The following is a 17,070-nucleotide window of genomic DNA, read 5'->3' on the forward strand; positions in this document are numbered from 1 at the left end:
ACATGAATATTTTGAGTTATTTTGAGTTAGGTAGACTTAGATAAAGATCCAAACTAAAACAACTGCTGAATCATTAAGGAGGGCCTTCAGACAGGGGGTCTGCAGGCAGAGGGGGTCTGCCTACATCAAATTCTTTGGTGTTTGTTTAGGAGTTCAGTAAAACACTAAAACCTTTAGAAAACAATTCTTCTAGAAGTATAATCAAATGTATTAAGATATTTCTTTTAAGTATTAACAGCATGTTCTGAACTAGTTAGTGTCTAACCATACTAATTTGCATGCATCTTAGATCACTAAAATAGAACAGGATTAGAAAACTAAAAGTTTTAGAAGTAAAATATTTCAGGTATTCTAAGAGTTTTTTCTAAAAGAAGATAATCCTGCAATTTTTAGATCCAAACTCATAGCTATTATCTGACACCAGATTTCTGTGTCAGTGTGTTTATAACAGGAATCAGTTTCGTGATGAATCGCTGAGGCAGAAAACCACCAGGTCTCTAGCTGACGCATAAATTTTGGTCTGGAATGTTTAAAGGAGGAGACTGGTACGGGAAGACCCTGTTTGAGAACGACCTTTGTTCTCTCTGTATATTTGCTTTTGGGTTTGAACAGGTCTCAAAGAAAGTAATAAAATTAACTTTGAACAGCCCTACAAGGGGAGGACACACCTTCAAATGCATATATTTAAATTAAGGGAATACACCTCCTTATATAATGTCTGTTTTACAGCAGAAGAATTGAATTGCTTTGTTTGCAGCAGTGAGAGTAATTCCCAAGAATGCATTCTTGTGTCTCTCCAATTGTTTTCCTTTCCAACTCGTTGCAGGTAATTGTATGTTTTGTTATGTGTTTGGACTTCTTGATAATCTGGGTGTAATGCGGATGTGACATTCTGTATGCATTAAATTCTCTGGATAAAACTCTGAAGTTTGATGTTGAATGGTTGTTCTCTGTGATTTCCGCTGTGCGTGGGGAGTCCCTAGATCCGGGAGACTAGAGGAAAATTAACGAGCCAAGTAAATTTATTCCTCTAAGTTCAACAATATTTACAAAGAAAATTTCAAGTCTACCTCCGACCCTGCCAGGTCACACCCCAGCCCATGGGGTGTGACAAACTTCTGTCGATATGGGAGGGAACCAAGCAGAACCCCTGTCAAAAACAATCTCGTCCTCCACTGGGACAAAGACCAAAGACATTGAGGGTCAACCCAAAGTCTCCTGAGACAATAAGCATTCTGTGTGGGGTCCAGATCTAAGCATTTCAACCTCATGAGAAGGGGGTTGAAATGCTTAGATCTGGCACAAAGGCACTAAGCTGGCATACTCATTTTTTTCCTTACTTAAAGGAGTACCCTCTTCAGGGAAATGACTGGCCCTCTTCCTGACCTGTCTGTGCTTTGATTGGCAGAGGCCTCCAGCGATTTGGATCCTGTGGGGAAGCTGCTGGTGAAAGCCATGGTGATGAGTGTGAAGAAGCTGCTTGTAAATTCTGAAATTGGATTTGTGCAAAAAAGGAAGTGTACTGTCCCATCAGCAACCCAAACTCTTAACCCAATGTATAGCATTACATCACCATGCTCCGCCTTCTCATTCTCTTACACTTTGTACTCATCATCTGTCACTAACAGAGTGTGTCTGGGTTTGTACTGAAGAGGAACAGTTTCATTTGCAGAGTTTGTTGTTGTCCTTTGACACACAGAATTGAGACATCAACACGAGACCAGAGCTATATTGACGAGTGGCACATGCTGCGACAATCAAGAATAACCTCTTCCAAGATAAAGGAAAATGTTAATGTGAGAGGTCACAGTAATGCTCAATCTCTTGTGGAGTGAATAATCAGGGATACCAAAGAAACTGCCGAAATGCGGAAAGGTTCTGACATGGAGTTTCAGACAGCAAAAAATACGTCCACTGTTATTTTGTGAATTATTCACCTTGTGGGCTAGTACTTCACCCCACGGTTAGTTAGATGCCTCTTCTGATGGCTTTGTTTACAACCCCAGGGAAACATCATCATTTGGCTAGCTTGAAATAAAATGCCCAAAGGTAAAAAATTATGTTGACTGCAAGTACTTGCGGATATCAGATGGCGTTTTCAAATGAAAGAAAACTCATGCTTACTATTGGCAAGTACAAGGCCAGCTTCTTGTTACTGGTCTTATGTAGTGTGACTTCTTTGTTTGGGCACAGGAGGAATTCAAAGGTTACTGCACAATATGGAGTCATTCCGACCACATCCTTCATTGTGCAGTGACATTTGTATTTGGAGAACATCTCACTTTGGAGGAGAGGAGAAGCAGCAGTTTGGCATTTGAGCTATTACTTGAATATCAAGAAAACCTTTGAAGTCATCAGGGAGCTGAGTTTGGATGTCCTCTGTATCAATTCAGATACACAGGAAACCCAAAAGAGGGTACAAATAATTGGTCCATGAACAAATAATGCAGATTACAGTAGAAGTTGTATTCTACTGTAAGCTGCATTACAGAACAGTGAATATTAAACTGGTTTTGTCCAGGGACATCTGGATTAGGAACAACTCATCAGTGGGTTGGAAGGAATGCCTCTGATAAAAGAAAAACCAAACCCAGACATATATTTAAAGTATATCAAAGATCCATATTCATTAAAAACAAAAGAAAAGTAAACAGTAGAAAAAGAGAAAACATGTGAACACATAACCAAGAACAGAATAATTAGCTTACCACTATTTTCCTTTTGTTAAATTCTTCCTACTCATTTTCACTTATTTCACCCTAATCCATATTTCAGTTTAATGAAATATATTACGGGCGCAATTGGTAGCACTGTTGCCTTGCAGCAAGAAGGTTGTGGGTTCAATTCCCGACCTAAAGGCTGAAGAAGTTGATCCGGAGTGAAGTGAAGGCTGCAAACTTTGCTGTGCGGCATTAACTTGAATTTGAACATTTACAAGGCATCGTCCCATCCATAACCCATTAATGGGTTATGGATGGGAATAGTGTTCATGGTATTACTTGCTTTTCAAATATGATTTTGTCTTTCCTTGCTGTCTTGGTCACTCAAAGCGGAAGCATTCATTTATGCGGATGTGTCATGCATCTGCATTTAAGAACTGTGACCTGTGCTGTAGTAAATAAAAGAGAGAAATTCAAATACCTGCTGGGAGTGGATATACTTCCTGAAGGTGAAGATGTCACAGATTTCAAAAGAAACTAAAAACGGGAGACTGCAGATAATATAGGAAATAGTGCCCCCTTCCTTAACGAAGTGCCATGGTCCTATTTGCAAATATAGTGTTAGTCTCCTAAGTGGTCTGTCTCCACCCCTTTCTATTTGCTGCAGCGTTGTGTACTTGGACTCTGGCAGTCAGTCAGGCTTAAATAGAGCTAAATAGAGAATGGCGCAGCCAAAACCTAGAATTAAAATTCTACATAAAATCAGAGCCAAATTAGATTGTGTATGAAAGACCTCATCACAAACGAATAGATTTGAGAACATTGGCATGGCAGAACCAAGAATCTTGAATTAAATGTTTGAAAAACCTTTTAGTTTAAAGATGACCACATTTCTGCTACAGCTCCATTGCACATTTGTTATGTTCCTAGCAGATTTGTTCCTTTTTTAGATGGTCTAAAATTTTTAAAAATAATTTTGACTCATCTTTACATGTTACTCACTTTAACAGTGTTGATACTTGTGAACCAAGTAGACAAAAAAAGTAAAAAAAAAATAAAAAATCGGGAAAGGCATTTCTGTAATTAATGGTCGATCCTGGTTGGATCAATTAGAGGAAACAGTTATAGAATCAATAATTATTTATGGAAAACATTCAGAAATCAAATTACAAAATAATTATTGCCTTGCTCCATCTGCTCTGGCTTTCTTAACAGCTTGAATTATATGAGGCACAGATTTTACAAATGAAAAAAAAATCTTCATCAAATGAAAGAACTCTTCATGTTGTTATGCAACATTCTTGTATAGCAGCTTAAAGATCAGCCTTTGTTTTAATTTGCAGCATGAATGTCTAGTTTGATTCAGATGATCTACTGGTCATGTGGCTGGGTCCGTCTCTTTCCTGAAGTAAAACTACAAGCCTCTGTCGAGGGGATAAATGCGTTATCATCCAAGAAGATAACTTCTTCATCAGCAACCCTATGTCACAAACATTAACTAGCTAATATGGCTGGACAATAAATCAATAACAACCACGACAATATCACAATAGACACGTGATTAGTATCAATCGATAATCTGTTTTATAGAATATTTACTGTACTCCAATCCAGAACCGCACAGAAACCTAAACAAGAAGGCAGGGGAAAGACTTTAGCTGCTCAACCTCTCATAGTGAGCTAAGCCAGGTTAAATGGCACCAACTCACTCACTCTGTAATTATCTTGCAAGGACCTATTGAATAACTTAAGCAGCAGCAGTTTAAAGTTTAGCCACTGTGCCTACGGTAATTGCTTAAAAATAAAAAAGAACAGCACTGAGTGAAAACTGGCAAAGACAGAAAAGGCCATGACACAAGTTTGGCAGAATTTTAGATATTTAAAACTAATTAATAATTATCAATATCCACTGATATGACATGTTTTATATCAGTGGATATCGATAATTATTGATTAGTTGTTTGTTTTAAATATCTGAAATGAATGAGATTTGCCATATCAACCAGCTCTACTAACATTTCTTGGATTTTCTTTGTTGATCTACTATCTTGTAGAAGTTTTCCCAATCCTTTCAATTGCTTCAGCTAACAGCTCTCTAGTTGGAACTATATTTATTGTCAATTACAATCAGCTCACTAAGTCATCTGAACACTTCCTTTGCAGAACTTTACATGTGCAGGTATATATTTTAGAACAAAAATGACAGATTTTTCTCTATTTAGTATTTAAAAAATCTCAGTACTTCACTCTAGCTGGTAAATGAATAAAGGTAAAATAAAAGGATAAAAAAACTAGTGAACACTAGATTCTCACCAGGATTGTTAAACAAAGTTTAAATTAATCCTTCAGTCTGACACTCCTGGCCACCTAGCCTCAACCACCACCTTGCAGCACTATGTGACAGTGATTCCATTTGTTTCTGAATTAGGGAGGCTCAACACAGAATAAACAACATATGTGCTCGATTTCCTTTTGGATGAGCCTTCCATTATCTAACATATGTCACAGACCTTTCAGGAAAAACAAATTTGATTATGCAGCAAGTGTGAAAACTGGGTATCGACTAAAATATGTAATTTACTCCAGACTTCAGAGAGTCAATACATCTGGATATGTTTTATGACATGACTGTTAATATCTTTTATCAGTAGGGCTTAATATTGTGGATTACCCATAATTCAAAATGTAATACAAATTGAAAGAAAAACAAGGGGTTCAGCAATCCTGAATACTTTTTTTATCAAGTAAGATTCGAGAAGGATTTTTATAAAGAGTTTCCAGGACCGACTCACCAGGAAGAGATACTGCTCATCACTATCAACAGTCACTGAGAGGGTGATGGATGTGCTTTGGACCTGATGAGGACTGCGGTACAGATCCAGGAAAGAGGTTGCATAAAACACACCATAAACCTGCACACACAAAGAAATAAGACATAGTTGTTCCTTCATGTTACTGAGGTGATCTAATAGTACTAGTTTGGATCAAAAACATTTCCAACTATAGTTTCCAAGTATGTTTTTAAAAATGAAATTGTGATAAACCAAGTATTCTCTTTAGGATAGTGACTCAATGTGGGATAGAAATGCATACTTGTCAGTTTTTTTCTTCTTCTTACCTGCATGACCTGAGTATTGAATTATAGACTGTGGCTTCAGGCTTAAGATGTAGTAATGAACACTTTGGATTTACTACAGTTGGTTTGGTTAAAGAAGGACAGGGAGAAAGACAGAAAAAGAAAGATTGATAGTCAGAGTGAGATATATAGTGAGATAGGAATAGAGACAGAGATAAATATAGAGTGATAGAGATAGACAGTGAAAGAAGTTGTCAGAGAAATAGATGAGTGAGAGACAGAAAAAGAGACAGACACACAGTGTACCAGTAGAGCAGAGTCAATGCTGATGCTGCATTCCACCGCTGTCTGGTTAAGAGCCTTGGCTTTGAGGAGAGGGCGCTCTGGCTGGGTGCCACGGGTCTGGTAGTGTGACAAAGCGGTGGGGCTGTCTCCTATACTGGTGTGAGCCCACACAGCCACCTCATACACCGTCCCCGCTGTCAGGTTTGTGGCTGCCAGCACAACAGACTGTTTCAGACATACTGTACTGGCAACATTTATTGACACTCCTGCTAAAAATGTTTGATATTTATTTGTTATTGGAGTAGTATCACATCACACCATAAACTGGAGTTGAATCACAACAGTTCTGTGTAAGAAATGTAAGAAATGGGACAGCTCTTTTCCTGTAATATTCCATAAGGTTGGAGAATATAGACTGAGACATCTTTGACCAAATGGTTTATTCATTTTGCTATGGGGACTGACACAGCCATGGAAGATGGTTAATTTTTGTCAGGAAAACTTCTCTAAATTAGCCACATTTTTAACAAAGTCGAAGGACATCTAGAGGAGAAACCAGCCCCAGAGAAACATGGATACACCGCTGTACTTGACAGTAGGCAGTGTTTCTCCATTCACTTTTTGTTTCATATCAACCCACTTCACATGTTTTGTGCAATAAAGTCTCTCTTTATTGATCCAACACTCCCGATGAAGTCCCTGTCAAGTTCAGCAAAGTCCACCTGCTTATGTTCGTGGTGTTATTAGGCCAAGTCCTGGGATGCTAACCAAACCATTGGTTGGATTCTAATGGTTGCTATGGAGACCTGATGACTGCAGGACGCCACTCTTTGCTGCATTTCAAAAACAGTTTGATTTTGAAACTTTTTCCTTTACACCCGGTGAGTTTACCTAAGAGGGAGATATCACCCATCAGGCAAGCGGTTCAGGAATATACGGACTACAACAAACAGACTGAGAAACAGTTTTTTCTCCACAGCCGTCAGAGCCATTACTCCCTGCCGCCTCCTCCCACACATATCATAACCTCACATATACCCCCACCCCCACACAGCCATATTGTTCAGCACTTTGCACTGTCACATCATCTACACTTTACCATAATTGGACCTGCTGCTTCTTCTTTGGTGTGGTTGAGTGCCTTTAGTTAATTTTAGTTATATATATTATTATTATTGTGTGTTTGTTTATTTTATATTGTATATATTTGACTTTTTGCACGGGAGTTGCAATAGAAATTTCGTTGAATCCTGTTCAATGACAATAAATACTATCTATTTATCTATTAAATGTGGCTCCAACCTCAAGTTGTCATGATTCTAAAAATGATGCTGATATATAGAAAAATATGTGACACTAATTTTGATATTGTGGCAACATTTTTAAAAACCAGACTATTCTTTATAGTAGTTAAAAGCATACAAAATTAATAATTGTTTGCATTTATAATGTGTCATATCATAAATCTTATGATATGACAATATTTTAAGGAGTTTTACTGACCTTTGTAAGTTGCTCTGAAACATCAGTGTAGTATTATTATTGTAACGTTAGCACAGCTAGTGTATGGCCTTTTTTGACATTCCCTCTTTTCCTGTCCATCTGCCTTACAGGGAAAGTAACTCTGAACAACGCTGTTTAGCTGTAAAGAGCATAGATCACTCTATGCCAGTAGTGGGCAGTTACCTACCTCCAATTTTTAACTCTTGGTTTCAGTAGAGCATTCTTAAATTTACATTTTAAAATATTCTTGAATACAATGATTGAGGCCTACTCACTTTAACTAAAGTAGCTAATGTTATAATGCATATGTGTTATAATAACAGCAGTATTGACAGTGTGCAACAGAAGTATCTACTGCTGGTCTTCTAGCAGTGGCACTACAATAGCAGCTGCTGGAAGTTTCAAAGTACATCTACAAAAACTAATACTTTTAAAATCAATCATTGTATTTGCAGATAAATGTATTTAATTATTCATTAAATAAATGTATTGGCAAATATAATGATTTATTTTAAGCATATGTCTTTGCAATAAAAATTTTACTTATCTGAAGGCTGTTTTGTACCAGACATGTTAATTTTCTTCACCACAAAAAAGAAAGACAGCACAGAGGAAGATTACCTTTAAACTCTCGCTGGGTAATGTTGTACATGTGGCTCTCTTTCACATGAGAGTCAAACTGCCAGTACAGGATTACAATGTAGTATTTGGTCTGGAAAAGAAAAACACACAAGGTTCATAAAACAATGTACCCAGAACTCAGTTCGTTTGTTCAAAACCTGAAGGTGATAAAGAGAAGTGCTTACTTCAGACTGGGAGCTGAGGCTGAATGACATGGAGTCAGAAGAGATATTGGTAGCTTTAACTACAGGAGGAGGCAGAGCTGCAGCAGACAAAGCATGCATCAGATATGCTCCACTATCAGTCAGATTCTGCTGATGTGTGAGTTAGCATTGGGTTGTGGTCTACACACAGACCTGAGAAGGATTATATGGAGTCATAAATGGGACAAGGAGGCAGCTTTTATTGGAACTAAATACACCACAATCAGAATATTACATCACAAACTGTACTTCTGTTGATTTTTATTTAACTTTGAAAACGAAGGACAACAACAATATTACCAAGCAGCTTTGAATGAGCACAGCTGTAGGTACAATGCTGTGAGAAAGTATTTGCTCCCACAGAGTTTGCTTATTTTATTGGCATCTGGCAAAACAAAATCCTGAGTAAATACAAAAAGCAGTTTTTGAATGAAAATTAACCTGATCTTATGTAAAAACATATTAACACCCATTGTTTAATCTAGAATTAGCTAGTAGTAACCATATTGCTTTGTTCAGTTTTTTATTACTAAAAGATCCACAAACGCACTAATTGCAGAGGTCATTTTTGCTTAGCGCTTTTGTTCTGTGGGCTGCCACCTTGTCGTGGTGAAGGGGTTTGAGGGTGATCCTATGAGCTATGTTGTGAGGGGTATTATGCCCCTGGTAGGGTCAACCAAGGCAGACAGATCTTAGGTGAGGAATGAGGAGCACAAAGACCCCCTGTGACCAGCAATTGACAATTTAGTGTTCCTTCGCCCAAATGTGGGTCAACAGGGTCCCTTCCTGGAGCCAGACTTGGAAATGGGGCATGTAGGCGAGCACCTGTTGGCCAGCCTTTTACCCATGGAGCCCAGCCTGAAGAGCAGACACCAATCTTAAAAAGATTGGTCTTCTGTACTGCTCCACCAAGCAGTACAGAACCAACACTGTTTATAGTGTATAGTGGGGATGGTGTGCTGCTGACCTCGACTTGGGACGTTGTGAGCTGGTGTGTTTCGAAGACTTCCTCAATCGGCAATAACATGCCGTGCAGTATGGAAGCTGAGCCTATTGCAGTTTTCTGCCCAATCACCAATCTTTTAAAAAGCCTAACGTATCAATTCAGATATGTTGGGAATTGGTGACTTAACAGTTTTTTGGAAAAAATGGCTTTTCTCCATAGGGTGTCTGGGTTCTCCCTTAGAGATAGCATATAAGCTCAATAATCCAGGAGGGACTCAGAACAGAGCCGCTGCTCCTTCATTTGAGGTGGCTCGGGCATCTAGTTAGGGCACCTTCCTGGTGAGGTGCTCCAGGCACGTCCCAACACGAGGAAGCACCAGCTCCCCAGAGGAGCTGGAACAAATGGCTGGGGAGAGGGAAGCCTCCCGAGCTGTCTTAGGCTGCTAGCCCTGCAAGCCGACCTCACATAAGTGGGAGAAGATGGATGGATTGCTTTTGCGAAAGTTAAAAACAGATCAATTCTAAATCGCTGGACTGTTTTGTACTCTTTCAGCTGAATGAGATCTGTGTTGAAGTTTTGGTTACTGACTGTTAAAAAGTCTTTAAGTAGTTAAATATTTATTTAACTACTTAAAGTTAAATTAATCTTTAACTTTTGGTATCCAAGCAAATGGGGGTTGCTTGGATACCACCCCCCATTTCACGTCTCATCTTAATATGTAAGATAGTGAATTTGTGCAGAACTCAATGAGAAAAGACTGTCTTCATTTTAATCTGATTGCATTTAAAACATCTGGATTAGATATCCGGTCGTTGAATGGTGCAACAATCAGAATCCAGTAAAAGTTTAATGAAACCAAAAGCTCCAGTGTACCTGGTAAAATGTTTGTAACATCTGGGCCAGTAGATGGCAGTGTTACACAACTCTAAGAACTGAGTTTGCCTGATCCTGTCAGAGAATATCAGCATACCTTTCTGGGGAGTGATGGATTTAATCTCAGTCCAGTTTCCAACACCTCGATTGGTCACTGCAGCCACCTGGAAACATTTGGAAATTCATAAACAATGAAAGAATAATGTCAACGCTATTGCATAGCCAAATCAGTTGCTCACCCTGAATCTGTACAGTATGTCAGGCTGCAGCTCTTTCACCTCAGTGATGTTCTTGGTGGATTTTTGTGATGTCCAATCAAGTCCCTTGTCGTCATTGTAATCAACCTGTCAACATGGAGGTGCACATTTAGGGCTCTTGGATTGCACCCACACATAGGCGTAATCTTGTAATTTTCCTGTTTTGGAAAGATTTGGAAGATTGGTGGTGGAAGGGGAATTCCTAACAACTAATTTTCCAAAATACATTTTTTGCCTCTAATGTTTATAGTGCTTAGAATAAAAAATGATCACTAATTTCAGTAGAATGGAATTTTGTGTCTTGCACTGTGAAAATACAATGCTGGTGTTTGGATGCGACTCCAACAAAAACGATGGCTGTTGAGGACCTTGCTTTTCTCTGTGGCACTCCATTTATTTTGAAACTCAAAACTTGGATCTTATAATAATATCAAAATCATCCAGTGGACCTTGATCATTTCTGTCCAAGCATCTCAACATTTTGAACATTCAAACATTACAAGTTTAGATTTGTGGCTAATTTCTGGATATGAGTCCAACCAATTGTGTAGAAAAAATAATCAAACTTTTAAAGTCAGATTTCCTAAGACTTTTAAGAATCTGAATTGAAAATTTAGATTTCGAAGGACAAATAACTTGTAAAATATTTAGACTTAAACCAGTAACTTGTCTCATAAGAAATAAATGAATAATTAGTTCATACAAATTGTAAAACTTACTTAATCCATTAATTATATTTAGAATCCATTGAAATGCATTTTTTGAACTAACGGGAAGTTTTATTCTAAACAGGAAATTGAACTGAGATGTTTTGTTTTAAATTGGTTGGCTCAGCAGCTTTTTCTGTTTAATTCCGTTGTTGTTTTTTTTCTCTGAATGGTCCTCTGCGGTGTCTGAAAAATAAGCTGCTTAATTTTTGAAGCTTCTGTCTCTACATAACCTGTCTCTTTCAAGAAAGAAACTGATGGTAGAACTCATGCATTAAAAAAATACCAAAATCCATAGCCAACAGGACTATCAAAACTCTGAGTCTGAAGATGAAGCCCAAAAACTATTTTGTGCTTAGTTTCCTTGTTTAGTTCTGCTATACCGGCTTCATTTAATAAAGTAACTGGGACTTACTAAAAGGGTCTTTTGAGACAAAGCTGAGGTTGATTTCTGATTGCAGCTTCCAATTCAGAAAATGGCTAAAGGACAACTCCACCAAATTTTTCACTATCTCCGACAACTTTAATCTACTCTAGTTAAAAAAAAATACCACACATAGACTGGACTGGATTACTCTCAACTAACAACAGAAAATTTTAAACCATTTTTGTGAATTGTGAAACTTTTATCTCACGTGTGCAACTTCAATAAAGGGAGGAACTGCTCCAATTGCAAAACTAAAACAACTAGACTCTAATCCTGGACTAGATTATTCTCAACTACTAGCATAAAAAAAAACAAATTTGGGATTCATGAAACCTTGAAATAAAAACTTGAAAAGTGAGATTTTGGCCATTCACATTATTATTCACATTCATTCTATGCAGTTATTTTATGAGAAAACCCAACAAGTAGCATGCAGACATTGGCATGCTCCATTCAGTCTTTTGTTATGAATGGATTCATAGTGAACATAATTTGAATTTTTCTGTCAAAGCCTTATAGAAAGCAAGCATGGAGCGACAACAGAAACCAAACACTTCCTTTAACTGGACTACTTTCTGTGTAAAAGAAAGTAAAACGGTAATACCAGAGTGAAGAAAACATTAGGGTTTTGGAAGCAATATCCCAGTTGATACCACCTGCATGAACATATCTATTCTACTCTCCTGGTGTGTTTATTAACACAATTTAGCAGTAAGCCTAATTCCAATAGAATGAATGCTTGAGTCAGGATGCAGGTTCTTTACTTTCGCTTTATTCTGGTGTCCCAAGTACCTGTACAACATGGAGTAAACTGTAACATAAACAGCTGCTTTCATTATGAGTGGAAGATAGTTAAAACAAAGATCACATTCTTAACAACTAAGATATTGAATAAAATCTACTCTTGAATAATAAATGAAAACTTTTTGGCGGTTCCATCCTTGATGACTTTGACCTCAAGCCTGCGGACCTTGCCATTGTTGCCTGGGAAAGTGTCAGTCACGAGAGCCATGGGCCAATCATTGCGACATGTACAATCATCCTTCAGCAAAACAACGTCACCCTTTTAACGTTGGGACTTGACTCTTCCCATTTGTCTTTCAGTTATGTAACCTGTGTTATGGACCTTTCCCAAACACACCACCCATTAACACCCATCTGAGGTCAAGCTTTTGTGCAGAAGGAGCATTGCCTGGACTATTGATCTGCTGTCTCACTTTGTGAACCCAGAAAATGTCCCTACCAAGCAGGTGAATAATCTGCGCATCGTTGTCCAATGGCGGAATTTCACTGACTCCTTAGGTGCAGATGATTGAAAGCAGCCTCTGGCATTGGTATTTCATCACGATTGACCGGAAAATTATCACATTCGATCAGTCTTGGGAATGGAAAACTAGTTCTGTCATTCCCTGCCTCACTTTGGAAGCCTTTTGTTCTCCTGTCAGACGTTGACACTAAGTCAGCACACATCTTCAGTGTGTAGGGATATGAGTCTGCTTTAATTTTAAATAAGTTGAAAAACTGACCTGGTCAGAGATTTGTTGCTCTGGTCATAAATCATAGCATATATGTTGATAGCTTTTTGTGGTTGCTCTACTGAGTAAACCTTCACTAGACAGATTTTTTAACAGGATTTTGAAGTGAAGGGGTCGCCACAAACTTCAGTGCACATAGGATTTACGACTGGTGCTGGCCTAGTGTCCTCTTTTTCAGGCTCCCCATCATCATCTATCACAAGACTTGCAGTCTTGCTGGACCAGTGGGTTGGACCAGTGGGGAGGACCAGGGTGAAGACTCTCGATAATGTCACATTCATCACATGTTAGTGTGACTGCAGTCAAGAGTGAGATGAAAACAGATTTGTTGATCCTTCATGTAAGCCTTGTATTCTTCTATGGTTTTTAGCCTGAAGCCAGGACACTTCTTTAACTTGTGAGATTTTTTATGGATGGGGCAATATTTGGCCACATCACCTTTTAGTGGTACTTTGTCTTGTATAACTCAAGACCTGTGCACTGAAACTGGGGTTCTGAAATTAATGTGACGTGAGATTGGATTTTCTGTCACAGAACTGCTTCCAGAAAGGGCAAAGCTGGGATCGTTTCTTGTTTTGGCTTGGTAGTAGGCTTTTCCAACTACAGTGTTCATTGTTCTCTAAATCTGCTGCTTACAAAACTTCAGCTTGGGCAATAGCAGCTGCAGCTTTCTTTTCAAGATTAAAAGCTTCAAGGTTGGCTTCTAGTCTAACTTTGTCAGCTTTAATGCTGATCATTTTTGTGGGCGAATGAAACACGTGCACAAGCTGCTGTGGCTTTGGCACGTGATGCTGCAGCACTGACCAGTGACGTACTTGAGTGTCAGTGAGGTACTTGAGTATTTTGAACTGGAACCAGCACTTTTACTGCTTCTAATCAACACTCCATCTTGAAAACGCTTCATGTCTTTTGATCGAGCTCCTTCGAAGTGTGCTTCCTCCATATCTGTTAATATAACTGCTTTAATGCTGTTCAGCAAACTGCACACCATCTTTTGCTATTCTGAGTTCCTTGTGGGTTAGGGCGCCTCATTGTATATGAACACAATTTAGCAATAAGCCTAACTCCTATAGAATGAGCGCTTGAGTCAGGATGCAGGTTCTTTACTTCCATTTTATTCTGGTGACCCAAGTACTCATATGACAGAGCAAACTGTCACATAAATAAAATAGCTGCATTTATTATGAGTATAAAAGAATTAAAACAAAGAACACATTCTTATTGAATAAAATCTACTCTTGAATATTAAATGCAAACTTACAGATGGTGACGTCAATGGCATTAACAAAAGGCTGACTGTGACAGATTCACCTGCTCAAGTGTGAGTGAGTGAAAAAAAAAACTAACAAAATGGCTAACTTCCTGTCCCACACCTACCTTGATCTTCATAATAAAAGCTTTATTACTCTAACACAAAAATTAAAACTACAAACCTATTTTACAATAAATTAAAGGGCAGAACAGTATCAGAGATAAAAAGAACGCAATTCTAAATCTTCCTACACTGAAGATAAAAAGAGAAAGTAAAACTAACAGTCAATGGCTATAAGATCAAAATAACATATGTTTCAGAGAAATTCAGTTCTCATGTGGACCAGATGCATAAAAAATGGTAAAGCGCTCATTATTGTAGTTTCACAAATCCCACACATGGTTTAAATACTCTATAAGGTGAGAATAATCCTGCCCAGGTTTGAAAAGTCTATAGCAGGGGTGCTCAAACTTTTTGAGACCAAGATCTACTTTTTCTCTCACCAGCCGGCTGAGATCTATCTCATGACATGAAGACATACAAATTATAAATGCAACATTATTGACTAATTTTCTAAGCAAATATAAATCAGTTATGTCAGAAACGATAAAGTGATAGAAAACCTAATGCAGTTTCTTCCTCAGTGAGATTCTGACACTGGGAGCAGGTTACTGGTTTCTCAGTCAGAAGCTGGTTGCAAACCTGAGACCAGCAGGTGTCAGTCAGTTATGGTATATCTGAAATTTGGTTTGATGACGTCAATATGCGAAACTACAGACTGATAGGAGGAACCAAAGAGCTTTGCAAAGGTAAAGGCAAATCTTCTGAGTTTGGGATATAATTTATAATTAATGTAATTTGACACAATTATTGTGGTAGAAGCCATTTGTTTGTTAAAACTTAATCAAATAGCTATATTTGTCCTATTTGATGTTGGTTGTGACGTTTACTGCAAACGAACGAGGTAATTAGTCCAAGTTTGTCGTTTATTGAACGTTCAGAAACTCCAGCGGCTGTGATGAACCACAGCGAAGGAAAACAAAGTAAAATTACCCGAACAACTCAGAACCACTCGCACCGTTTCACTCTCTCTCTCTTTATTGTTAAGCACACCCGTTGCTGTGGCAACCGCCTGTGCCCCGCAAGCCGAGCAAAGATTACGTTAAAAACGTTCAGTCCGTTACGATATCAGGTTTCAGGCTTTATTATTTTTTAATGAAGCTACAAACGTTTTGGATCTTAGTGAATATTTTGAAAAGTCTGTCAGAAGAGGAAGTGCTGCTCTCAGCGTCCTGCAGAGATCGACTCAAAACCTGCCCGCGATCGACCGGTAGATCGCGATCAACGTTTTGGGCACCCCTGGTCTATAGGAAGTGAAAAATTAGGTGTAATGTCATTTAGCTGCAAAGGAAAACCAATTTCAGCTTTGTTCTTTTGACACATAACACATAAAATGATTTTTATATAAAAAGAATAACTTAACTGTGCATAAAATGCTATTGATTATCATCTTCAATAATTTCAAAATTAAAAAAAAAAAAGAAGAAGAAAACTGGACAAATCAAAACAGTGTGATTGAGAACCACTTACAATGTACTCTCTGATAAGACCGTGCCTGTTGTCAGGGGGGCTCCAGGAAACCTTTACTGTACCATCCTCATTACTGTCACAAGTTAGCTGGAGATTTCTGGGCGGGTCAGGAACTGCCCCACATTAACACACAAACACACATACAGCCATTGGTAGACAAAAAAGTGTTGGACATTCACAGTGAAATTGGCAGGTGACTGGAATTGACACATTTTTAAGTTAAATGATGGACTGGCTAGTCAGAAACGTAATTTCCTAATCACTGAATACATAACAAGATGCCACCAGGTTCTACCACTCTTTGGTAGAACTGCTGTTAGTGACAGAGACTCAAAGTCAGCTACTTTAAGTGAAATTATTATGCAAGATAATACTAAGATGAAAATTTCAAACTCTTCCAATGATTTCTAAGTGGGAGAACTTGCAAAGTTGCAAGGTGTTCAAATACTTATTTTCCTCACTGTATTCTGCAGGTGCCTCATTGTATATGAACTCTGTTTTCATCACGTATGTCAGGGTGTATATGAATATTTGTACCACTTGCTAGAAAAGTTACCCCTTTGAAGCCCATTTTTTGGCACAATATGTGTTGTTTTGGACAACGTTTGACATATTGATATGTGACTTAACCATTAAGCATATGATATAATGATGACAAAAGCTTCATACAAACGTGTTTTAATACTGTCAATCACTGTATTCAGCTGTTTGTGAGGCTGGCAGCCCTACTCTTATTTATCCATCTTTTACATTTTTTCAGACTCCAGTTTGGAAAAGCGAAAAAATCTATGTTCTGCCCTCCAAATGCTCTGGGTAAAGCGTGCCTTGTGCATGTTCCTCATTGATAACTCTTAACCATTTTTTAAAAATTATTTCCCACCAAATCACTATGACCCCAGCATATTTAATAGCAAGCAGTCAGCAAATCAGTAGCTAGAGTGCAGCTCATGACAGATCCAAAAACTTTGTTCCCCAGGTAAGGGGCATTTATGTCGGAACAGGTGCTATCACATCATTTGAACATGTATGTGCACCTGACATTCGAAGTGCAAAAAAGAGGTGAAGAAATACCCCAATGGCCCCTCCACTTAAAAATGATTCTGCTGCCGTTGCCTGTGGCCCTTAGTGAATTGAC

At 38.3% G+C, this 17,070-nt stretch overlaps 1 protein-coding gene across 4 annotated transcripts in view; it reads right to left on the reverse strand.

Annotated features, from left to right (window-relative positions):
- The window catches only part of sorl1 (sortilin-related receptor, L(DLR class) A repeats containing), a 114,193-nt gene that overhangs the window by 14,156 nt on the left and 82,967 nt on the right, over positions 1-17,070 (reverse strand). For all 4 annotated transcript variants that reach the window (XM_055045327.1, XM_055045326.1, XM_055045325.1 and 1 more), the window contains 7 exons: positions 15,936-16,048; positions 10,407-10,511; positions 10,265-10,331; positions 8,331-8,407; positions 8,146-8,236; positions 6,043-6,230; positions 5,453-5,572 (listed from right to left, as the gene is read on the reverse strand). In XM_055045327.1, the coding sequence (XP_054901302.1) occupies positions 5,453-5,572; positions 6,043-6,230; positions 8,146-8,236; positions 8,331-8,407; positions 10,265-10,331; positions 10,407-10,511; positions 15,936-16,048 (761 nt within the window). The remainder of the gene's footprint in view (positions 1-5,452; positions 5,573-6,042; positions 6,231-8,145; positions 8,237-8,330; positions 8,408-10,264; positions 10,332-10,406; positions 10,512-15,935; positions 16,049-17,070) is intronic.

The sequence above is a fragment of the Poeciliopsis prolifica genome, unplaced genomic scaffold, assembly GCF_027474105.1.
Source record: "Poeciliopsis prolifica strain line A6 unplaced genomic scaffold, Auburn_PproV2 SCAFFOLD022, whole genome shotgun sequence".
NCBI classification, from domain to species: domain Eukaryota; kingdom Metazoa; phylum Chordata; class Actinopteri; order Cyprinodontiformes; family Poeciliidae; genus Poeciliopsis; species Poeciliopsis prolifica.